We start from the raw sequence: 24906 nt of genomic DNA on the forward strand, positions 1-24906 counted from the left end.
CCATCTTTTATCTGGTTGACAGGTGACTCCAGATTCACAGAAATGTAGTTTGACTTTTAACTGCCCTCTGAAAAACCTAGAAAACCATTCGCCTCAAGGGCAGTTAGGGATGGGAAAATGTTGGCCTTGCTGTTGACACCCACATCCAGTGAAAGAATAAATAGAAGATATTTTCAACTCCTATAACCTTTTCCTGAATCATTGGTGTAATAGCCCACCTCAACCTTATCAGCAACCTTCGACTCTGTTGACTCCTGCGGTTGATCCTCCTCCCACTGCCTCTCTACTGTTGTCCAACATAACATCCTATCTGCGGCAGATTTCACTTCCTCTGCACTTTGTAGTCAGAGAATGTCCTGCAATGGCTCCTCTTCCCGTCTGGCAGTTACCTCTGGAATGTACAAAGGATTTTTGCTCTGTCCCCTCCTATTTCCATTCAACATGCTAGAATATTTTCTCCTTTTCCCTGCCTCCGAGTAACAGTGCAAATGGTCCTGACAAAGTGTTTTTGTTTTTGAAGCTGCAATAGTGCAGCACAGCCAACCATGTTGTATTTATTTTCAACAGTAAGAAAGACTGGGATGGCACAGTGGTTAGCACTGCTGCCTCACGGCACCGAGGTTCCAGGTTCGATCCCGGCTCTTCCTTGTGGAGTTTGCACATTCTCCCCATGTTTGCGTGGGTTTCGCCCCCACAACCCAAAGATGTGCAGGGTGGGTGGTTTTTTCTTTTTCATAGAATTTACAGTGCAGAAGGAGGCCATTCGACCCATCGAGTCTGCACCGGCTCTTGGAAAGAGCACCCTGCCCAAGGTCCACACCTCCACAGTATCCCCATAACCCAGAAACCCCACCCAACACTAAGGGCAATTTTGGACACTATGGGCAATTGAGCATGGCCAATCCACCTAACCCGCACATCTTTGGACTATGGGAGGAAACCCACGCACACACGGGGAGAATATGCAGACTCCGCACAGATAGTGACTCAAGCCGGGAATCAAACCTAGGACCCTGGAGCTGTGAAGCAATTGTGCTAACCACTGTGCTACCGTGCTGCCCTAATGGCCACAATAAATTGCCCCTTAATTGGAAAAAATGAATTGGGTACCCTAAATTTTTTTTTTTTAAATTTAGAGTGGCCAATCCACCTACCCTGCACATCTTTGGGTGTGGGGGCGAAACCCAATGCGAACACGGGGAGAATCTACAAGTTAAAAGCATTTCTAATTAACCTAAAAATCAAGCAGCCCCCGAGAGCTTAATGGATATATACTGCTTGTAAAAACATTTAAAGTTGAGATATGAGCTTGAATAATAAGGCAGTGGGTTAAATATCAGGTTAGAATTGGTACTAATGGTTTCAAGGATTATTGATGGATTGCAATGTTTGAATATAATCTTGGAACTTTCCAAAATGTAGACAACACACTGTTGTCGACAGGAAGCAGGACTTTTACACAAATTGTTAATTATTGAATGGGCTAGATTAAGGGTAATGGCCAAAATCAGGGCCAAGGAAAGTGCATTTTCTGGGCTTGCTAATCAGGTCCATGGAGAGCAATAGATGAATCCACATGCAAGATAGTCCAGGAACTGTCATGTCTCAACTCCCTAACCTCTTTACACGAAATGATCCCAAAATTCTTAATCCTTAAAATGAGCCAATGGAAGCAGTCAAACTGCAGGTCCGATTTTGAGTCTCAATTCCTCAGGGCCTTTATCTGCAAAAGTGGGTCTCGCACACTGCTTCCTTCTGTCGATTGTCCCACCTATTTTGCTCCCTCTGCGAGTCTTGGCTGGGGAGGGTATTGGTGGTCAATCTTTGTACCCCTCATCTCACCTTACCAGGTTCTCTGGCCCTCAACCAATGAGGTCTCAGGAGGTGGAGACAATATCTTATGCTGTGCTGATTGCAACTCTGCAGACCAGGAACCCAACCCCAGAGCTCCATTCCTAGGTGTATTGTTTGCACATTACATTGACCCACCCCCTGGCCTGGGCTTGCAAAATCCTACCAACTGTCCTAATTTGAGACAATTCACACCTCTTTAACCTGGGATTACCCCTCTCTCTGGATCGGTAAAGACATAATTACCTGTAAATGCTCGCATTCAAAGTATCATCTTGCATCTTTGACTTTGTCCATATGTTTCTGGAACCTACCTCTTCTTTCACCTGAGGAAGGAGCAGTGCTCCAAAAGCTAGTGATTTGAAACAAACCCGTTGGACTTTAACCTTGTGTTGTAAGACTTCTTACTATTCTTTCTTGACTACACATTTGCCTAGGTGAAAAAGGGGGAACATCGAAGCTGGAGATAATTGAATGTTATGGTCTGTAAGGCAACAGGTACAGAGCTCGTTTTATTTTGCATCTTGCATATCTTCAAGATGGAATGGAGATAACCAGGGATATTAGAACTATCTATAGTGGAGCTGTGGCAGTGATGGTTATGGATTTAGTACTGGATCAAATGATATTTCTCAATAAAAGGGTGGGGATAAAGGGAAACTTCATTCCCATTCCCCTGTCAGCGAACCCCATCCCTCTCCCTGTCCACTATGCAGCTAAATGAGCCACACACCTTTTACCTTGTCACCCAACAAGATAATCTATTTCCAACTCTATAATATTGCAGTCGCTACCAAACTGGGCTGAAAACCTCGGCCGTGCTCTTGTTACTCCAGACTCAACTATTCGAACGGTCCTGGCCTCCCATCTTCCACCTGGTCAGCTTTAGCTCAAAGATTTTCTGCCTGGACCCTAATTCCCACCAAATCCCAATCATCCTGTGTAGACTGATCTCCATAGGAGTGGAAAGCATTGGAGTGCAATAAGGCAGAATTGTATAACAAACTGGTTTATTTACAATGACAAATGCATGTAAACCGATTCCTGCAGATAAAATTCTTCTCCCTACTTCCCATCCACTGTTTGCCTCCATGCCCAAAGCTCTTTGATGATCTGGAAAACAAAAATAGGGTTAATACCTTGCAGAGTTTTGCAGCACAGAAACAAAGTATACACTCCAACACGTCTACGCTGGTTTTTATATGGGTCTCAACTCCACAACCCAAAGATGTACAGGGTAGGTGGATTGGCCACGCTAAATCGCCCAGAGACATAAGGAGAAAGTGAGGACTCTACACAGACAGTCACCCAAGGCCAGAATTGAGCCCGGGTCACTGGCTCCGTGACGCAGCAGTGCTAACCACTGTGCCGCCCACCATTACAAAGCAATGGAGTTCATGGCTGTGTGGGTCTCACCCTCACAACCCAAAGATGTGCTGGGTAGTTATATTGGTCACACTAAATTGCCCCCTAATTGGAAAAAAATGAATTGGGTACTTTAAATTTTTTTTAAAAAGAGTTCCATCCCAGCAGCTAATACTGGGCAATACTCACTGGCCAATTTGAAGCTCATGCTCACTTGCTTAAAAATATTAATTTTTCTATCTTTCCTCAGTTCTGATGCAGACTCCGGCCGGAAGCATTAACTGCTTTTTCTTTCCACAGATGCTGCCTGAACAGCTGAGTATTCCCAGCATTTTCTGTTTGTCCACATTTCCAGCATCTGCACAATTTCAATTATGCTGCTCTGCCCAACCTTGTTGGATTAAGGCACTATGAATATGAACAATGCTGCTGCCAGACTTCACATTTATCCCAATGAGCAGTAACAGATAATCCCAGTGCACAGGATAAGAGCTGCATTCACAATCACAACAGCCAAGTTCAACACAATAGCTGAGAAGCAAGTAACAAACTGCAATAAGAAGTTGCTACAAGGATAGCATGTCAGAGGGCAGCATGGTGGCGCAGTGGTTAGCATTGCTGCCTTACGGCAGAGGTCCCAGATTCGATCCTGGTTCTGGGTCACTGTCCATGTGGAGTTTGTACATTCTCCCCGTGCTTGCATGGGTTTCGCCCCCACAACCCAAAGATGTGCAGGTAGGTGGATTGGCCACTCTAAATTGCCCCTCAATTGGAAAAAATTAATTGGGTACTCTAAATTTATTTTTTAAAAAGGATAGCATGTCAGCATGGAATGAAAAATAATAATGAACAAGCCCAACATCAAACACTCACCTTTGGGTCCTCTATCCTGAAGCCATGTTTAAGGTAGTTTATAAACTTTGGCTCCAGTTTGGGCAGACCAACACCCTGTGGAGAAAAGAGATGCAGAGTGATTTCAGCGCATGCACAACAGTGAATCTGAACTTCTGGATAAACAATTACTCCCCATCCTTATATTTAATGAGTGATGGGATGAAACAAGACAGTGCTCACATCTTAGCAGCTGAATCTTACAGAACACCATTTAGTCGGTCACTCTATAGTTCTGCAAATGCTCTATGGTTGAGGCACTGCATATTACATCTTAACTCGCTGTAAACATTCTACGCTCCCGACTGATTCTATTGCCAATTACTTTTCAGGCTCAGTTTGTTACTGAATGTACCAATTGAACCTTTCCCACTATACACTTGTATCATACTACTCAATGTTGAACACTTGGATTCTATTCTGAGCCACTATCTGATCCTAGCAATGAAAAGGAGAATTTAATTGCCCAAACATTTCACCATAAGGGAATTAACAGATTTCTAATCCCCACAATGCAAGGGTACACAAGGGTAAAAAGGATAGAGTCCAGCTGTAATGCAGCCAGTGCCTAGCTAAATGAGGAATGGTCACTATGCTGGACGTTAATGTAAAAACCCAATCTTAATGAGCCAGTTATCCTGAGAAGCAATGTTGAACACAAAAGCAGAACAGGCTCATGTCTTCCAATGCTTTCTGAATTCTACATGATGTTTTGCACAAGGTCAGATTCCCCATTGAAAGCTGACTATATTGCCAGCGCTCGAGTTGGTGCAGGTTTCTCTACTCACTTTCTCCACTGAAGTCTTCAGCTTTGCTTTGATATCTTCAACAGTCATTGGGGTCTTCGGAGTTTTGGGGATCTTGGGTTTGCTGCTGGATTCTGGTGTCTGAAGAGAAAAGCAAACAGTGAGCACAGCACGTCTCAAGAAAAATAACACCACCATTTACTCCACACAGACAGGCACAGAGCTAAAGAATTCTGTCCTCCAGTCACCTGCAGTTCAGCATTTGGGTTACAAGAGGAAATGAATTTTACACAAGGCAACACAAGTACTTTCCCCACATCACATTATCTTGATGGTTGGTGGCGCAGTGGTTAGCATTGCTGTCTCATGACGCCAAAGTCCCAGGTTCGATTCCGGATCTGGGTCACTGTCCATGTGGGGTTCGCACATTTACTCCGTGTTTGCGTGGGTTTCACCCCTCAACCCACCCAGGGTAGATGAATTGGCCACGCTAAATTGCCCCTTAATTGGATCCTTAATTTTTTTTATTTTATTTATTTTTTTTTAATTTAAATTTTGATGGTGAAAGACTACAGAGCAGTGATCTTTGGACCGGAGACACAAAACATTTCCTGCTGTAGCTTTTTCTGGTATTCATGGTATGTGGGAGCCATCTGACTAGGCCAGTATTCATTGCACATTAGGTGCCCCTTGAAGAGGAGGTGGAGTCACCTTCTTGAACTGTTGCAAGTCCCTATAGTGTAGGTATACCCACAATGCTGTTAGAGAGGGCATTCCCAGGATTTTGACCCACTGACAGTGAAGGAAAATCAATATAGTCCAGTCAGGATGGTGAGGCTTGGTGAAAAAGTTGGAGGTGGCGGTCTTCCCATGTGCCTGCTGCCCTTGTATTTCTAGGTGGCAGTGGTCAATGGTCATGGTGCTGTCTCAGGAGCCTTGGTGAGTTGCTGCACAGTACGGTGGTCAATGGGATATCAATCAGACAGGCTTTGCCCTAGATTGCAGATGGGCTCGGAGGTTGCTGGAGGTGCATCCAGAAAAGCAGTGGGGAGTATCCCATCACACTCCTCACTTATGCCTTGTAGATAGTGGCCAGGCCTTCAGGAGATGAGCAGCTCAAACATTACATTTCCAGCTTCTGATCTTGTAACTCCACAAAGCATGTTAATTATACACAAAACTCTAAATTTGTAGTATATAGTATAATGAAGTCAGTGTAAAGCAACAGCTGAAATGCAACTAAATTCTGCCTGAAATCCACATACAATTACCTCTCAACAGAAAACTGCTATCCAACATCTGTTAAGACAGGTCGGATGGAAGAAGCAACACTCCAAACTAGTGGATAACGGTCACTAACCTTTGACTGCTTGTTAGCTGGTGTGGATTTGGTCGGCGTTTTGCCGTTTTGGCTGGGATTCCCCTTTGATCCAGGGGTAGCCTTGAGTGGAGTTTTCTGAAGAGGCTGAAAACACAATTGGAGAAAATAACTATTATCCTTGGAGCTTTCCGGTAGTTATTAAACCAGAAAGTAGGTAGTTTCACCTACTGTCTGATTTTCCAACTCCCGTCTCTTCAGTATCCCTAAGACCATAAGACATAGGAGCGGAAGTAAGGCCATTCGGCCCATCGAGTCCACTCCACCATTCAATCATGGCTGATTTCAACTCCATTTACCCGCTCTCTCTCCATAGCCCTTAATTCCTTGAGAAATCAAGAATTTATCGACTTCTGTCTTAAAGACACTCAACGTCCCTCATCTCACCACTCATGTCATTGAGGACCCATGGTGTGGAATACCCTGCATAGACCCCTTTGTCTGCCTCCTTTTAAAACCAATGAAGAACGCCACCCCACCACACCTCCATCCTTTCACAATAGCTCATTCCATGGACTCAACTTTTGTCAAGATTATACCCCTGCGAAGCAACTTGACAGTTTATTTTAATGTCAAGGTACTATATGAATGTAGGTGGTTATAAAACACCTGGGGTTAATCATAATGTGGCCTCATTATTAATTCAACCACAAAATATTTTTGTCCAGTTTCCCCAACTGGATCCTGACCCAGGAACAGGTGTGGACCAGTCAGCATCTTCAGGTTGTTCTACGATTCAATGTGATTATGGCGGATCAGCATCTCAACTCCAGCCATTCACCTTGGCCCCCAGTGCATTGTCGAGCAAAAAAACAATCAATCCTGATTTAGGATAATTAGTAAGAAGTCTTACAACACAAGGTTAAAGTCCAACAGGTTTGTTTCAAACACTAGCTTTCGGAGCACTGCTCCTTCCTCCTGAGGAAGGGGCAGTGCTCCGAAAGCTAGTGTTTGAAACAAACCTGTTGGACTTTAACCTGGTGTTGTAAGACTTCTTACTGTGCTCACCCCAGTCCAAAGCCGGCATCTCCACATCATAGGATAATTAGGGAACGGGTAGGGCCTATTAAGGACCACAACAGTAATTTGTCTGGGGAGCCAGAGGACATAGCCAGGGTTCGGAATGAATACTTTGTGTCGGTGTTCACCAGTGAGAGGGGAAGTATGGGTATAGAAATCATGTGAAGGACTGTGATAAAATTAAATAAATTAACGTAGACCGTGGAGGTTCTGAGTGGTCTGTAATGTTTAAAAGTAGGAAAATCTCCACAGCCACATGAAATTTATCCCAGGCTGTTGGGTGAGGCTTGGGAAGAAACAGCAACTGGCATAATTTTCAATTTCTCTCTGGCCACAGGAAGTGCCAGGAGGACTGGATAGCCAATGTGATACCATTATTGAAGAAGGGATAAACCAGGAAACTACAGGCCAGTCAGTCTAACCTCAGTGGTGGGGAAACTATTGGAAGCAATTCGGAGATACAGACTTAATTTACATTTGGAGATGCAGGAATTAATCAAAAATGGTTAGCATGGCGGTTATTAAGGAGAGGTCATGTCGAAGAGGTGACCAGGTGTGTAGATGAGGGCAATACATTTGATGTAGTCTACTTAGTCTTTAGCAAAGCTTTTGAGAAGGTCACACATGGGAGTCTGATAGCAAAGATAAGAGCCCATGGGATCCAAAGCGAAATCAAGAGCCCATGGGATCCAAGGAAATTTGGACCCAGAATTGGCCAAGTGGCAGGAAGCAGACGGCGATGGTCGAGGGGTGTTTTTCTGACTAGAATCATGTGCGCAGCGGGTTCCTTCTCGGATCAGTGTTGAGGCCCTTGCTGTTTGTGATTTATATAAATGATTGACATGAATGTAGGAGGGTTTATCATTAAGTTTGTGGATGATACGAAAATTGGCGGGGTGGTAAATAGTGAGGAGGATAGGCTTAGATTACAGGAGGATGTAGATAGGTTGGTCAAATGGGCTGATCAGTGGCAAATGGAATTCAACCTGATCCCACAGTCCAAAGATGTGCAGGTTAGGTGGATTGGCCATGATAAATTGTCGTTAATAACCACAATTGCCCTTAATGTTGGGTGGGGTCACTGGGTTATGGTGGAGATGTTGACCTTGGGTAGGGTGCTCTTTCCAAGAGCCGATGCAGACTCGATGGGCCGAATGGCCTCCTTCTGCACTGTAAATTCTATGATAATCTATGATAAGTATGAGGTGATGCACTTGGGCACGACAAACAAAGCAAGGGTAACATGATAATGGTAGGACTCTGGGAAACACCAAGGATCAGAAGGAGCTTGGTGTGCATGTACACCGATCCCTTAAGGTAGCAGAGCAGGTGGGTACAGTAGTTAAGAAGGCATATGGTATACTTGCCTTTATCAACCAAGGCATAGAATTGAAGAGCTGGGAGGGTATGCTGGAACTGTACAAAAAGTTGATTAGGCCACAGCTGGAGTATTGGGTGCAGCTCTGGAATCCACATTATAGGAGGGTTGTGATAGCACTGATAGCAGATCCCAGAACATTCAGATGTACACTTGCAATGCCAAGGCATACAAGGCTATGGGCCAAGTGCTGGAAAATGGGATTAGAATAAAAGATTGTTTTGGACCAGAGCAGGTGTGATGGGCCAACGTGCCTTTTCTGTGCAGTACACCTCTATTTCTAGCATAAACTACTTTTTTCCCGGTTCCTGTCACCCTTTTGAGAATGGTCTGGTTGGCTCTTCCATAAATTATATACTTTGACAGTCACAATGTCCAAAGATGTTCAGGTTAGATGGGGTTATGGGGATAGGATGGGTGAGTGGACCTAAGTAGAGTGCTCTTTCAGAGAGTCGGTGCAGACACAATGTGCCAAATAGCCTCCTCCTGCACTATGGGGATTCTATGGATTTGCCAGTACAGTCTCCATGGGTCACTGTTTTTAGCTCCCATGAATGTCATTTACCTGCTTTACTTTTTTTGCTGGGGTCATGTCCTCCTCCTCATCATCATCCTCACTAGAATAAAGAAACCTCCTTTAGTGAGACAGTCAACTCCCAGGTCACATTTTCATGCACTGTACAGTTCTTACACTAGAAAGATACATTCCAATGCATTAACAGTGTTGTCAGACAGGTCTGTCGCAAATCTTTGTCTCGGAGTATCTACATCATTGATATTAAGCTCAGCTTTCAAATACTGCAGCAGATAAACATCAGGATTCCTAAAGAATTGAACGCTAGGTTGTAAATTCTTTACTAAACTTCATCAGTTGAATTTTTCCTCCTCAGTTCTTATTTCATCTTCTTCAGTGCTGCTGTCAGTTCACGTCAGGAACAAGACAGGTCAAGTACTTCACCAGAGACTCTACAATACTTCCAACTAAAGCCACAAAAAAACATCAATACTCACTCATCATCGTCAGAGTCTTCCACTTTCATTTTTTTCTGTTGAACAAAAAGAAAAGTTTTAGGTTAGCATGACTAATATTTACTGCTGCAACTGCAACCCATGAAGGGGGAGGTGGGGGCAGGGAAAAAACTAACAAGGAAGGAAAGCACTTATCTGGTCATTTATCTTTTTAATATAAATTTAAAGTAACCAATTATTTTTTCCAAGGGGCAATTTAGCGTGGCCAATCCACCCAGCGTGCATTTTGCAGTTGTGAGGGTGAGATCCACTCAAACATCATCTGGTAATTTCAACCTGGACAGGAACTTCTGTTCAAATCTTCAGTGCCTACAAATGCACAGATAATGTCAATGGACACAGTTTACATTACTCTGGGAGCGATTTGAGTTTCCTGATGCCCATCAGACAAAATGGCGGCACGCAAGTTCATGATGCTTTGAATTCGCTCATGTATCAAATACAAGCCACAATGACCCACAATCATAGAATCTACAGTGCAGGAGGTCATTTGGCCCATCGAGTCTGCACCGGCCCTTGGAAAGAGCACCCTACTCAAGCCCACACCTCCACCCTACCCCCGTAACCCAGTAAACACACTTAACCTTTTTGGACGGTAAGGGCAATTTAGCATGGCTAATCCACCTAACCCGCACATCTTTGTACTGTGGGAGGAAACCAGAGCACCTGGAGGAAACCAACGCAGGCACGGGGACAACGTGCAGGCTCCACACAGATAGTGACCCAAGCTGGGAATCGAACCTGGGACCCTGGAGCTGTGAAGCAACTGTGTTAACCACTGTGCTACCCCAATGAAGAAGCTGTGCGGAAAAAAACAAAGAGGGGCAATTTGCCTTGCCAGAATAGTGACGGGTAAATTTGCCACCATACTGTTGATCAGTGAATACACAGACCTGCATTATTTTGGATTGCCCAGCAGCTGGTCGTTTTAGTGCTGCTTTTGGTGTGGCGTTCTTCAGCATGCTGGCATTCTCATCATCCGATTCCAAATCATCGTCATCCGAGTCCAAGTCTTCATCATCCAATGCTTCAAACACAAGAAGAAAGGAATTGAAGTAGCCCTGGTCTTCGCCTTAAAGTCGCCTGACTGCCCCAGACCTGCACTTACAGAAGCCGCAACACAACCCAAAGAACAAATACAGCCCAGGAACAGGCCTTCGCCGATCCAGATCCTCTATCTAAAACTGTTGCCTATTTTCTACGGATCTGTATCTCTCTGCTCTCTGCCCATTCATGTATCTGTCTAGATACCACTTAAATGACACTATCGTGCACGCCTCAACCACCTCCACTGGCAATGCGTTCCAGGCACCCACCACCCTCTGCGTAAAGAACTTTCCACGCATATCTCCCTTAAACTTTTCCCCTCTCACCTTGAACTCGTGACCCCTAGTAATAGAGTCCCCCACTCTGGGAAAAAGCTTCTTGCTATCTACCCTGTCTATACCTCTCATGATTTTGTAGACCTCAATGAGGTCCCCCCCTCAACCTCCATCTTTCTAGTGAAAATAATCCTAATCTACTCAACCTCTCTTCATAGCTCCATACCAGGCAACATCCTGGTGAATCTCCTCTGCACCTTCTCCAAAGCATCCACATCCTTTTGGCAATGTGGCGACCAGAACTGTATGCAGTATTCCAAATGTGGCCGAACCAAAGTCTTATACAACTGTGACATGACCTTCCAACCCTTGTACTCAATACCCCTTCCGATGAAGGAAAGCATGCCGTATGCCTTCTTGACCATTCTATCGACCTGCGCAGCCACCTTCAGGATACAATGGACCTGAACACTCTCTGTACATCAATTTTCCCCAGGGCTTTTTCATTTACCAAGAAGCAGTTCTACAATCAAGGGCAAGATGGAAGCTCCTGTATGGAACCATGTCTACCCATTCTCTACCAATATCAATCACTTTTAGAAAACACGTTCAACACAGGTAGGAATCCTGATCTTCATACCGAGATACACTGGAAACATAGCTATCACCATAGGTTTCAGTGTTTTAATATAAAAAACAGGGACAGCTCTTCAGTTCATGAAATCACTACCATTCGAATGCCTGTGTAAACACAGGCACCACTGTCTCCAATCAGCAGCATCTGACAATGCTGCTAACTGAACATTAGAACAGAAACATTAAACACAGCGTTGTCTCTCCACATAGTCCCCAAGTGTTTCCAGGATTGATTTTAATTCCACCAGTGTTCCCACACCCTAACTTTCAAGCTGATGGCTCAGATTTGAATAATCTCACTCCCTGTCCTCTCAAACTTTCAGCACTTTGGTGCCCACTTACCAATGAGGTGTTGGCCACTGATGTACACAGGACCATCTCCAGATTTCAGCCGGAATGTCACAGGTGGTGTGATTTCAAATCCTCCCAAACTAACCTGGAATAAAACAAAAAAGTAAAGGTCACTAGGAAAGAAAATGTTTCTGCTGTGTAAATTCAGCAACACCCATAAGATCCCTGCACAATACATGTTTCTAGCTGCTCAGGGCACTCAACCCATCATTAGCTTTTTGTTATCCGCATTGTGGTCTACAGGCCATTTCTGGCCAATCTGAAGACAGAACAAGTCATAGTTCAGGTAACATCTTTCGAGGTACACTTGGTTGGACGTGTGGGATGTGTGAACTTTGACGCAGCATCAAGGGCTTGAAACGTTAGCTTTTAGTACAAGAGCTTTATCGCCAGATGTCACGGCACTGGATCAGTTAATAGCTGCTCAATAAATGCAAAGTAATGAGCATATTTAATTAAACTTAAATGTGAAAGAGGCTCCCGAGTATTGTGCCTAAGTGGTCGAGCAACACCTTAGTAATTTATTGCTTCATTCTTTCATGGGATCTGTGACCATCCCAAGCAAATTGACTGTTGTATTTCCTATGTTGAAACAGGACTACATTCCAAAACACCCAACTGCCTGTAAAGAGGTTTGGGATATCCTGATGTTTTGAAAGGCGATATATAAATGCAGGTTCCCTTTCTTTTAGGAGGCAGCCAAATTAATATTGCAAACAGCTCCGAGTTTATTCTAAGAGTCTGATATGAAATATATTGCACTGACCCAAATTGTAACCATCACACGTTTTTCCCAGAGTTCGACATTTGGCCCATTACTTACTGTTGGCTGTACCGACAACTTCAGAGCAGCCAAAGTGATCTTCATGTTCTTGCCTTCAGCATTTAAGGCTTCTGCTTCGACCAGGTGCAAGTCTTCATTTGCACCAACACCAAGGCAAACCTGGAAAAATCCAATCAGAGGCAGCGCCATGAACATAGAGATTAAGAAGCTGTCATACTAGAAATCACCAAATGCAATCATTGATACAAAACTGCACTCGGTTTAACATGCAGATCAAAACTGAAACTGATATTTTACTTCAGTTCCCTTTGGGATAAATGTTTTAAAAAACTAAATTGGGATAAGTGCTGGCCAATAAACAGCATCTGTTGAAAAACATTAGGAACAATACGTATACCACTGTGTTCACATAAAATGCATACAATTGTGAAGGATAAGTGTTCAAAAAGTTCTGCAACAATGCTAAAACCGACCACCTGCACAATTCCAGTATCCACTTCCTTGCAACCTTCACACACCCATCTTCAACATGCAGCATGGTGGCACAGTGGTTAGCACTGCTCCTTACAATAGCAGGCACCGGGTTCATTTCCAGCCTCCGGTTTCCCCCAGTGTCTGCATGGGTTTCTTCCAGGTGCGCCAGTCTCCTCCCACAGTCCAAAGATGTGCAGGTTAGGTGAATTAGTCATGCTAAGCTTTCCCTTAGTATCGAATAGGTTAAGTGAGGTTACTGGGATAGGTTGGGGACTGACCCTAGACAGGGTGCTCTTTCAGAGTGTCAGTGCAGATTCTATTTCATGCAGATTTCCAGCCAGTACAGCAATATTAGTAGGAATCAACCCCCCCAAGCTTGTTAAAACCTGCTGCTCTGAACTAAAATCCTGCTACAGATACAGGGCAGTCTTTATTTGGTACAGTTCTGTGCATGTTTTCGACAGACGGTCAATAATGTGAAACAGCTAACAAACACTTACCGTTCTCAAAGAAAGCTGATGCTCAGACTCATCGTCATCCACTTCCATCTTGTATTCTTTCTCACCTGCTTGGAGTTCACATCCTGAAGAGAGACAAATGACAGTCAGTGAATAAAGTAATGATATAAAGACAATACAGCAAACCTTCAAACAGAAAAGTAACTCTCACCATCATCCTGATATAGCAGCAATTCAGTTAGTGTAAGTTGTCTCATTACAGGATCCCGTGTAGATGCCCCCGGTTACATTACAGGATTTAATGGAAATTCCCCCCTCAGTTACATTCCAGGATACAGTGGCGACCCCCTCAGGTACACTACAGGATCCAGTGTAGATTCCCTCAGCATTCCAGGATTCAATGGTGATCCCCTCGGCTACATTACAGGATGTGGTGTAGATTCCCTCAGTTACATTCCAGGATTCAGTAGAGATCCCCTCAGTTACATTACAGGGTCCAGTGACGATTTCCTCCGTTAGATTTCAAGGGCTGTTGCCAGTCAATGTTGTATTTAAATTAAATCACCTCTCATGCTTCTGATCTCCAGGGAATATGGCCCTAACATACTCAATCTATCCTTAAAGGACAATATCCATACCAAGCCTGGTAGACCTTTGTTGCACTCACTATAAATTATGTGTGAGGGTGGCACGTGGCACAGTGGTTAGCACTGCTGCCTACAGCACTGAGGACCCAGGTTCAAATCCCAGCCCTGGACCACTGTCCATGTGGAGTTTGCACATTCCCCTCGTGTCTGCCTGGGTTTCACCCCGCAACCCAAAAGATGTGCAGTTAGGTGGATTGGCCACACTAAATTGCCTCTTAATTGGAAAAAAATTGTCAACTCAATTTATTTTTAAAAATAATTAATTAAGTGTGATATGTTTAGATATCAAAAAAGTACACTGTACTGTAGTTGCAGCCTTAGGGCTGCCCTAATTGTAGTAAGACTGCAGAATTACTTACAGAATTGCTTGCTGAGGGCAAAGCACCCACTTGTTACAGCACATAAATCGATATTTTTCTGTCGACTCGCACATTCTCAGAACCGATAACCCGTTACTACCCTACTCACCTAAACAACCAGCTTTTATGCAGGGCCTTATCGAATGTTTTGGGAAACTCTGATTTCACTGGCTCCATTTTAGTAGCCTTGTGAACCCGTGCTGACTGGAATGCTAATCGGACCACGTGCTACAGAATAGTTTATACAGGTCAACAGTCTCTGCCTGCAGGCAGGCGAACGGTTCTGTCCTTCCCTCTTCGTTCTCTCCCTCAATATTGGTTTCGAGATTTGTTAAATTCAAGTCCGCTGGAAGTTTCCAGCACACCCACTCTCCCAGCGCTTGCTCTGGGATGTGACAGTCCCAACTCCCGCTACCCGCCCCCGTTGCCTGGCGCCGGGGATCCGAGGCCGCTTCCCCACCACGTGGCTCCACTTCCATCCACATGGCGGCAGCCCCGCATCGGGAGCCGGTGCCTGGCCCAGAAACTGATCCTGGGAGAAGATACCAGACTCCGGTGGACATGATTCCCTCCCCGGGGCCTCGGGCCCGGCTCTTACCGAACAAGAAGCTCTGCGGCCTCATGGGCGCTCCACTCTCCAACTCACAATCCGCCATTTTGCTGCTCTCACTGGGCCGGCGCCCACTCGTTGCCCGCTTGATATACCCGGCTCTCACATCGCCCCGCCCCCTCGAGAGCGTCACTCCGCAGCCCTGCCCCCTCCGCTCTGCTCACATCGCCCCGCCCCCTCGGGAGCGTCACTCCGCAGCCCCGTCCTCTCCGCACTGCTCACATCGCCCCGCCCCCTCGGGAGCGTCACTCCGCAGACCCGTCACTCCGCAGACCCGTCCCTCACACAGACCTGCCCCCTCCGCTCTGCCCTGCTCCTCACAGCCCCGCCCTTTAACAGTCCTGTCTCCGCAGCTCCGCCATCTTGGCCCAGCCCCGCCAGCAGCCCCGGCTCCCCGCAGCGTCGGCCTAGCTGTCAATCACAGGCCACGTGTCTCCTTCTGCCAGGCCGGTGCCTGGAGAGGACACCGGATGTGGGGCCTAGCCGCCTTGTGAGACTGAGGCCTCGCGTGGGCTGGAGCCGTGAAGTGCCGACATGACGTCTGGTCATCTGGAATGGTTGAGCCAAGCTGCTCAGAGTGGTTTGGCATTCTTGATATTTCAGTCAGAGTATTATTAAGTGCTGCTTGTGCATTCTGTAGTCACAGTTAATACCTTTTCTCTCTGTGAAGAGGGGAAGCGGAACAAGGTTGAACATACAGTGCAGAAGGAGGCCATTCGGCCCATCAAGTCTGCACCGACCCACTTAAGCCCTCACTTCCACCCTACCCCCGTAACCCAATAACCCCTCCTAACCTTTTTGGTCACTAAGGGCAATTTATTATGGCCAATCCACTTAACCTGCATGTCTTTGGACTGTGGGAGGAAAGCGGAGCACCGGGAGGAAACCCACAGAGACACAGGGAGAACGTGTAGACACCGCACAGACAGTGACCCAGCGGAGAATCTAACCTGGGACCCTGGCGCTGTGAAGCCACAGTGCTATCCACTTGTGCTGCCTGTTGAGGTTGATGTAGCTGCAATGTGACATCCACCTTCTACTGTTTACAATTTATATTCATGATTTGGATATAGGGATAGAAGGCACTAGAGCCAAATTTTCAGAGGACACTAAAATAGTTGGGATAGTAAGTTGCAATGTGGAAATAAATTTAAATGGATATAGATAGGTTAGGTGAGTATGCCAAATTTTAGAAGATGGAGTTTGACATGTATAAGTGTGAGGTCATGTGTTTTGGTTAGAAAAGTGGAAAAGCAACATATCTAAGTGGAGAGAAACTTCAGAGTGCATTGGTGCAGACGGATCTGGGTGTCTAGTGCACGAATCTCAGAAAACTAGTATGCTGGTACGGCAGGTGATAAGGAAGGCAAATTCCTTATTACCTGGGCCAGCAGGTAGCACAGTGGTTAGCACAGTTGCGTCACAGTTCCAGGGTCTCAGGTTCGATTCCCGGCTTGTGTCGCTGTCTGTGTGGAGTCTGCACGTCCTTCCTGTGCCTGTGTGGGTTTCGTCCGGGTGCTCCGGTTTCCTCCCACATTCCAAAGTTGTGCAGGTTAGGTGGATTGGCCATGCTAAATTGCCCAAAAAGATTTGGTGTAGGCTTACTGGGTTATTTGTGTGGGCTTAAATGGGGTGCTATTTCCAAAGGTTGGTGCAGACTCGATGGGCGGAATGGCTTCCTTCTGCACTGTAAATTCTATGATTCAAATAGAATTTTGCATTTGTAGCTGAAGGAATAAAAATAGGGAAGTGTTGCTGCAACTACAAGGCATTGGTAAGACCGCACCTTCGAGTACAGTTTTAGTCCCCTTATTTGAAGAGGGATGTGGTTGCTTTTAGAGGCAGTTCAGAGGAGGTTTGCCAGATTGATTCCAGAGCTTTGGGATTTGTCTTGTGAAGAAAGATTGAGCAGTTTATACTCTTGAGTTTAGAAGAATGAGAGATCTAATTGAAATTGCGGTTCATAAGATGATAAAAAGTATTGACAAAGTAGATGTAAACCTAGATTGGGGCAATCTAAAACGAGAGGTCTTTTTTTTAGTTTTAGGATAAAGTGCAGCAGAATTAAAACCGAGATGAGGAGAAATTACTTTTCCCAAAGGGTCGTGAATCTGTGGAATTCACTACCCCAGAGTGCAGTGGATGCCGGAACATTGAGTAAATTTAAGGAGGCGATAGACAGATTTTTAATTAGTAATGGAATGAAGGGTTAAGGAGAATGGGCCAGAATGTGGAGTTGAGGCTGAAAGGAGATCAACCATGATCGTATTGAATGGTGGAGCAGGCTTGAGAGGCTGAATTGCCTATTCCGACTCTTGGTTCTTATGTTCTTTCAGGTCAATGTAAAAGATCCCACCGCACTTTTCTGGGGAGTTACTCCTGGTATCGTGGACAAGATTGGCAAAATGGTGTGGATGCTAGAAATTTGGCATAAGTGTAACAGAGTTATCGTTGGGTCAATGACCTTTTATCAGAACTCAATAGTTTAAACCTACATTGGATTTCCTGAGCCGAGAGCAACCTTGCCACAGAAGAGAGGCGAGGACAGCTTCAGGGAAAAGGAACAGCATTGCTTATGAAGCCCAAAGAGCAGGAGTGCTTCCTCCTCATCCCCCAAGCTTAATTTTAATTGCTGTCCAAATCTTCTGGGTTTCCTGAACTAAAATCTTCTCCTACCCACTCCCGTGTATCTGGTCTCCTTATTCTACCTCACCCTAACGCTATGTATCATTACATTTTTATCCATGTACAAGTTGATTTGCCAATTATACACCCATTCTGCAAGTACATGGTGAGCAATAGAGTCCCCTCACTGGTTCCCATGGATGACCACTTATGGAATATCGAATGGTTACGGCACAGAAGATAGCTATTTGGCCTGTTGTGTTGTCTGTGACAGGTCCCACTGTCCCACTTTTATCCCATGTTGCTGCAGAGTCTGTTTCTCTTTGGCTGCTTATTTTGAAAACTACAATTGAATCTGCCTGCAGCTTCCTTTCACACAGTGCATTCCAGATCCAAAGCACTTGCTGCGTAAAAAGATTTTCCACATGTTGCTGCTGGTTCCTTCAACTATCCTCCTAAATCGGGGACCCTGCCATTTTCCAAGCTGAGTTTCTGCTATTCCTTTTTATATTTATTATAGAAACTGTCAACACACTTTTCCCAGCTGTAACCATGTAAAGGATTCCACAAACCTAAAAAGTACTGAGTAGCTTCCATTCCCTGCCTTCCTGAATAGGGACAGCAGGAGGTCATTGTGCTCTTCAATGAGATCATGGCTGACCTATACCTTAACCACTAAGTTTTTTTTTTTACTGGCGTAGCTGACCCTCAGCCAGGTAATGGAAGTTGTGAAATTTACCAAAATTAGAGGGAGGAGTTACAGACAGCCCAAGGGAAGATTTCATCTTTTTTCTCCCCCATAAACATTACAGACAGTACATTACAGAGCAGTTTAAATTTTGCTTTACATAAAATGCAGTACCAGTCAGTTTCTTTCAATACATTGCATGAGGTGCCTCATTCCACTTGCCATTACTGGCAATAATTACAATGTATATTTACATCTCATTCAACACCCTCCACCACTGACACACAATGGCAGCGGTGTGTTTACCATATACAAGATGCACTGCAGCCACCTGGCTTCGATACCAGCCCTGGGTCACTGTCCATGTGGAATTTGCACATTCTCCTCGTGTCTGCGTGAGTCTCACCCCCACAACCCAGAAAACATGTACAGGGGAGGTGGATTGGCCACGCTAAGTTGTCCCTTAATTGGGGGGAAAAAAAGAATTGGATACTCTAAATTTATATATTTTTTAATTGCCACGTCTTCATTGTTGCTGGGCCAAAATCCTGAAACTCCCTTCCTAACAGCACAGTGGGTGTACCTACACCACATGGACTGCAGTGAAATGAAATGAAAATCGCTTATTGTCACGAGTAGGCTTCAATGAAGTTACTGTGAAAAGCCCCTAGTCGCCACATTCCGGCGCCTGTTCGGGGAGACTGGTACGGGAATCAAACCGTGCTGCTGGCCTGCCTTGGTCTGCAATAAAAGCCAGCGATTTAGCCCAGTGTGCTAAACCAGCCCAGTGGTTCAAAAAGGCAGCTCAGTACCACCTTCTCGAGGGCAACAAATGCTGGCCTAGCCAGTGATGCCCACCTACCAGGAAATAATAAGGAAAATAAATGTCACTGTTTCCAGCCCTTGGTATGCTATGGCATGGGGGCCTTGGACAGTGGCTTTTCCCCATTGAGCTTTAAACTGCTAGCGCATCCTCAGAATGTAAGTCATACATCTTGGAATGTGCCATGCTGCATCACTGGAAAGCCAGAAAATTGTAAGCAAGTACAGAGTCAGTAAAATATTAATGAACAATTAAATCCTGCTGGTGAGGTATCTATTGTTCTGCAATGAGGTGCTGATCTGGCTTAAATAACACAGCTTCTTACCCATTGTATTACTGATTCCTGTAGCTTCCATTCCTTCTGTTGTATTTGAAAGCTGGTTTCCCCAGAAGCCACCTGTAACCACACCTGGGAGACGTATATTGCACTTGTATTTCGAACCTGGTGACACTGCCTCAGCTCCTACTGTCTCCCCAAATTCTCAATCTTGCACATGTCTTTTGTCACTCGAATATTGGCCAAAAGTTATTCTGCCTCAACCAACATGATGAAATATGTTCACCAGTAATAGCAATGCAATAATTTCATAATCAAGAATCAAACTTTTTAAAATTGAGTTAGTGTAAAATCCATGTGTTGCTATTTTGTTCAAACAGAAACCAATGTTGATCGACAGTTGTTTTATAAACCTCGTTTGTGGTCATTTTGTCTCCTGTCAGAACTCTACAAAAACGATATCACTGCATCTGAAAGTTTCTTTATGAAAAACATTCCTGCGGCAGCACGGTGGCGCAGTGGTTAGTACTGCTGCCTCATAGGGCAGCACGGTGGCGCAGTGGGTTAGCGCTGCTGCCTCACGGCGCTGAGGTCCCAGGTTCGATCCCGGCTCTGGGTCACTGTTTGTGTGGAGTTTGCACATTCTCCCTGTGTATGCGTGGGTTTCACCCCACAACCCAAAAGATGTGCAGGGTAGGTGGATTGGCCACACTAAATTGCTCTTAATTGGAAAAAATGAATTGGGTACTGTAAAAAAAAATTTATTTAAATTTTTTAAAAAGCACTGCTGCCTCACCGCGCCGAGGTCCCAGGTTCGATCCCAGCTCTGGGTCACTGTCCATGTGGAGTTTACACATTCTCCCCATGTTTGCATGGCTTTCGCCCCCACAACCCAAAGATGTGCAGGATAGGTGGATTGGCCACGCTAAATTGCCCTTTAATTGAAAAAAATGAATTGGGTATTCTAAATTTAGAAAAACACTCCTCCTTTCGACCCTCCATAAACTTGAGGTCATCTAAAACTCTTCTCTCTGTGTCCTATTTCACACCAAGTGCTGTTCATCACCCCTCTGTTCTCACCGAAATTGGATCCCAGTTAAGCAACGCTTAAAATTGTACTCGCCTGATGAAGGAGCTGTGCTCTGAAAGCTAATGATTTGAAACAAACCTGTTGGACTTCAACCTGGTGTTTTAAGACTTCTTAATGTGCCCATCCCAGTCCAACACTGGCATATCCATATCAAAATTTAAAAATTCTCCTTCGTTGTTTTCGAATCCCTCCATGTCTTCATCCCTCCCTGTCTCTGTAATCTACTCCAGCCCCACAACCCTCCCAAGATATCTGTGCTCATCTAATTCCAGCCTCTTGAACATCCCTGATTTGAATCGCTTCATCATTGGTGACTGTACATTCAGTTGTGATCAGCCCCAAGCTCTGGAGTTCCCTCCCTTCACCTTTCCATTTGAGACACTCTTTAAAACCTACCTCTTTGACCAAGGTTTTTGGTCATCTGACCTAATCTCCTTATGTGGCTCAGGGCCATACTTTGTTTCATAATGTCTCTGCAAAGCACTTTGGGTTGTTTTATTACATTAAAGGTGCTATATAAATACAAGTTATTAATTACAACTGCAACCAACCGGAAGTCACAGATCATGACTTGTGATCAAGCCCCCGCCCCGCCCACACCCCCACACATACCACCATCCTGACCTTGGCCTTCTCTCGCCAACAACTAACTGTAAGGAGATCTGAAATAAAATGTGAATGGTAGGATCCTAAATAGCTGCCCTCTGTATTGCAAAGAAAAGGAGTGGCAAAGGAAGGCCTGGTCATCGGTGCCCGTCTGCAGCTCCGGCGAGTCTGACACCCCAAATATGGCCAATAAGGGACAGGGCTCCAGCTCAATCTTTAGCATCACCTACATGGTGCTAAAGAAGGAGACCCAAAAACCCACGAGCTTGAGGCAAGACCAGAACATGGGCGCGTAGTTCGCCAGACCTCCTGAACAGCGCTCGCACCTGTCCTCCACTTTTTTTTGAAAGTCTTTTTTTATTGGCTTTTCTCATATTTATAAACAGTTGTTACTTATATACATTACATTTTTCTTTCCCGCGCTAATTTGCTTTTTTTTTTACAGGGAGGTTTGTTTTGTCCTTCATTTGACTAACTGTACGTACAGTTTGCTGCCCTCTGGATCGGTCTATGATATCCCCCTTCCCCCCCCCCCCCCCCCCCCCCATTGGTTTCAGCACCCTTCCTCTTCTCTTGTGGTTCCCCCCCCCCCTCCCCCGGGTTGCGCAGTCCTTTGGTTCTTCATCTTTTTGGTGTGTTTTTTTCTCTGGGTTACTCCTCGTTGCTGGCCTCGAACAGGTTTTGGACCAGGCCGATGGACTGCCCCCAAATATCCAGGAAGCCTTCCTCTGACCCTCGGATGGCGTACTTAATCTTCTCCAGGTGGAGAAATTCTGAGAGGTCAGCGAGCCAGTCTGCAGCTTTGGGTGGTGCTGCCGATCGCCAGCCAAGCAGGATTCTCCGGCGTGCAATTAAAGAAGCGAAAGCAAGGGCGTTGGCCCCCTTCCCCATGTGTAGCTCTGGCTGCTCCGATACCCCGAAGATTGCCACTATTGGGCATAGCTTCACCCTCTCCCCACAACTTTGGACATTGCCTCGGAGAAGGCTGTCCAGAACCCAGCGAGCTTGGGGCAAGGCCAAAACATGTGGGTGTGGTTGGCCGGGCCCCTCTGGCACCGTTCACATTTGTCCTCTACCTCCGGGAAGAACCTGCTCTTTCGGGTTCTGGTCAGGTGCGCTCTGTGCACCACTTTGAGCTGCATTAGGCTTAGCCTTGCGCAGGAGGAGGTGGAGCTCACCCTGCTCAGTGCTTCGCTCTGAGTCCCCATCTTACCTCTGTCCCCAGTTCGTCCTCCCATTTTTTTCTGGTCCCGTCCAGTGGTGTTCGGGCTCTGTCCAGTAGCTGTCCGTATATTTTCCCACATAGCCCCCCCCTTCTCGCTGCTTGTGCCTATCAGGTCCTCTAGTAGTGTGCTTTCTGGGGCCCTGGGGTACCCTACTCTGCCCTCCACTCCTGCAAAGAAGCGACTCATTCTGGAGTTGGTCAGATGCTCCCGAAAAACGACCTTAAGTTGGATCAAATCAGGCCTCACGCATGAGGATGAGGAGTTCACCCTGCAATAGGCCTCACTCCACGCCTCATCGTCTAATATGGGCCCAACTCCTCCCCCCACCTATCCTTAACCCCCTCCACTGACACCGAATCTTCTGACATAATCCATCCATAAATACCGTAAGTGCCCCCTCCTCCTCCGACCCTGCGAGTGAAAGAACCCTCTCCATTAGAGAGGTTGGCAGCGCCACGGGGAATTTCGGGAAAATCCGTTTCACAAAATTTTGAACTTGAAGATTTTCAATGAACCCGAATTCCCAAATTTTTCCATCAATTCCTCAGGCTGGCAAACCGCCTCTTCAGGAACAAATCGGCCACTCTCTCTAGTCCCTTCCCTTCCTCCCACCTTCCCCCGAACGTGGCATCCAATCTCGCAGTCTCGAACAGATGATTGGCACTGTGCTCAGTTTAAAATGTTGTCGAAATTGCCTCCACATCTTCAAAGTGGAAGCAACAGCTGGACTTGTTGGATACTTTGTCGCTGAGAACGGGAGCAAGGCCATTGCTAATACCCCCCAGACGTGACACCCTACATGACCTTGATTCTATCTGCACCCACGTGGCTCCGGATCATTCCACCCACCCAACACCTTCTCTGCATTAGTTGCCCAGTAATACAATATCAGATTCACCATGCCTTTGAGCATGCTGTCTCTCCCTTTGAGGGACTGTTCTACCAATCCTTGAGGTCTTGCCCGCCCGTATAAAGGATGATATCCACTTCTTGACCCTCCCAACAAGAGATTTAGGAAGGAAAACTGGCAGAAACTGGAACAAAAACAAAAGTTGTGGTAAAACGTTCACATTGATCGACACTGGACCCTGCCGGCCAAGGACAGGGGAAGATTATCCCACCTGTACAGGTCGGTCTTCACTCTACCTACCAGACTAGTATAATTCAGTTTATGAAGTTGGGCCCAATTGTGAGCCACTTGTACCCCCAGGCATCTAAAGCTGAAACCAGCCATGTGAAATGGTAGCACCCCTAAATTGGCTCCCCTCTCCCAGGGTTCACCAGAAAACACTCGCTGTTTTCCAAGTTTAGCTTATATCCTGAAAAGGAGTCAAAGCACCTCAGTAGTTTCATTCTCTACCCAAGGTGGGAACCAGGTCTGTCACGTAAAGTAAAAGGTCATCAGCATATAGGGACACCCTCTGCTCCACTCCTCCCCTAATTATCCCTCTCCACTTAACCAAAGCCCTCAAAGCAATGGCCAAAGATTCTATCGCCAATGCAAAAAGGAGGGGGGGGGGGACATAGGGCACCCCTGTCTCCTTCCCCTATTTAATTTAAAATACCCCAAACTTGTGGTATTTGTGCAAAAACTAGCCAAGGGAGCTTTGTACAACAGGCAGACACAAACTTGGGCCCCAACACATACCTCTCCAAAACCTCAAAAAGATACCCCCATTCTACCCTATCAAATGCTTTTTCAGTGTCTAACGAGATGATTACCTCTGGATCAGGCCACTCAGACGGAGAAAACACCACATTTAGCAATCACCGCACATTGGACGACAGTTGCCGGCCTTTAACAAATCCTGTCTGATCTTCCCCAATCACCTGAGGAAGACATGCTAGCATCTTGGCCAATATCTTGCCATCTACATTAATTGATGAAATAGGGCGGTACGACCCCCATTTCACAGGGTCCTAATCCTTTATCAAAAGAAGCAAAATCGATGCTTGCATCAACTTCACAGGCAAAGAGCCCTGTGTTCCAGAGTCTTCAAACATCCCAACCAATAACGGCACCAGCTGTCCAACAAACGTTGAGTAAAATTCCACCAGGATACTGTCTGGCCCCAACGCCTTACCTGTTTGCATCCACCCTATCGCTGCCACGACCTCCTCTGGGCCCAATGGCTCCTCCAGCTCCTTGCGCTCTTTCCTCCCCATCTCGGGAACCTCTAAGCCCTCCAAACCTCCGACATATCTGACCCCACCTCCCGGCGGCGCCAACATAATAAAGGTTCTTATAAAACGCTCTATTAACTTTGTCCAG

At 45.8% G+C, this 24906-nt stretch overlaps 1 protein-coding gene across 1 annotated transcript; it reads right to left on the reverse strand.

The window, feature by feature from the left end:
- Window positions 1–2844: 2844 nt before the first annotated feature.
- LOC140426735 (nucleophosmin-like) lies at window positions 2845–15445 on the reverse strand. The gene is made up of 11 exons (XM_072511857.1): window positions 15288–15445; window positions 13726–13808; window positions 12791–12910; window positions 11959–12052; window positions 10552–10685; window positions 9641–9675; window positions 9195–9246; window positions 6214–6318; window positions 4896–4994; window positions 4090–4164; window positions 2845–2964 (listed from the first exon to the last, which is right to left on the reverse strand). Exons 1-11 carry the CDS (start codon window positions 15343–15345, stop codon window positions 2917–2919), a joined length of 903 nt encoding a protein of 300 aa, XP_072367958.1. The 5' UTR covers window positions 15346–15445; the 3' UTR covers window positions 2845–2916.
- Between the last annotated feature and the right edge of the window lie 9461 nt (window positions 15446–24906).

This window comes from Scyliorhinus torazame, chromosome 7 (assembly GCF_047496885.1).
Source record: "Scyliorhinus torazame isolate Kashiwa2021f chromosome 7, sScyTor2.1, whole genome shotgun sequence".
NCBI classification, from domain to species: domain Eukaryota; kingdom Metazoa; phylum Chordata; class Chondrichthyes; order Carcharhiniformes; family Scyliorhinidae; genus Scyliorhinus; species Scyliorhinus torazame.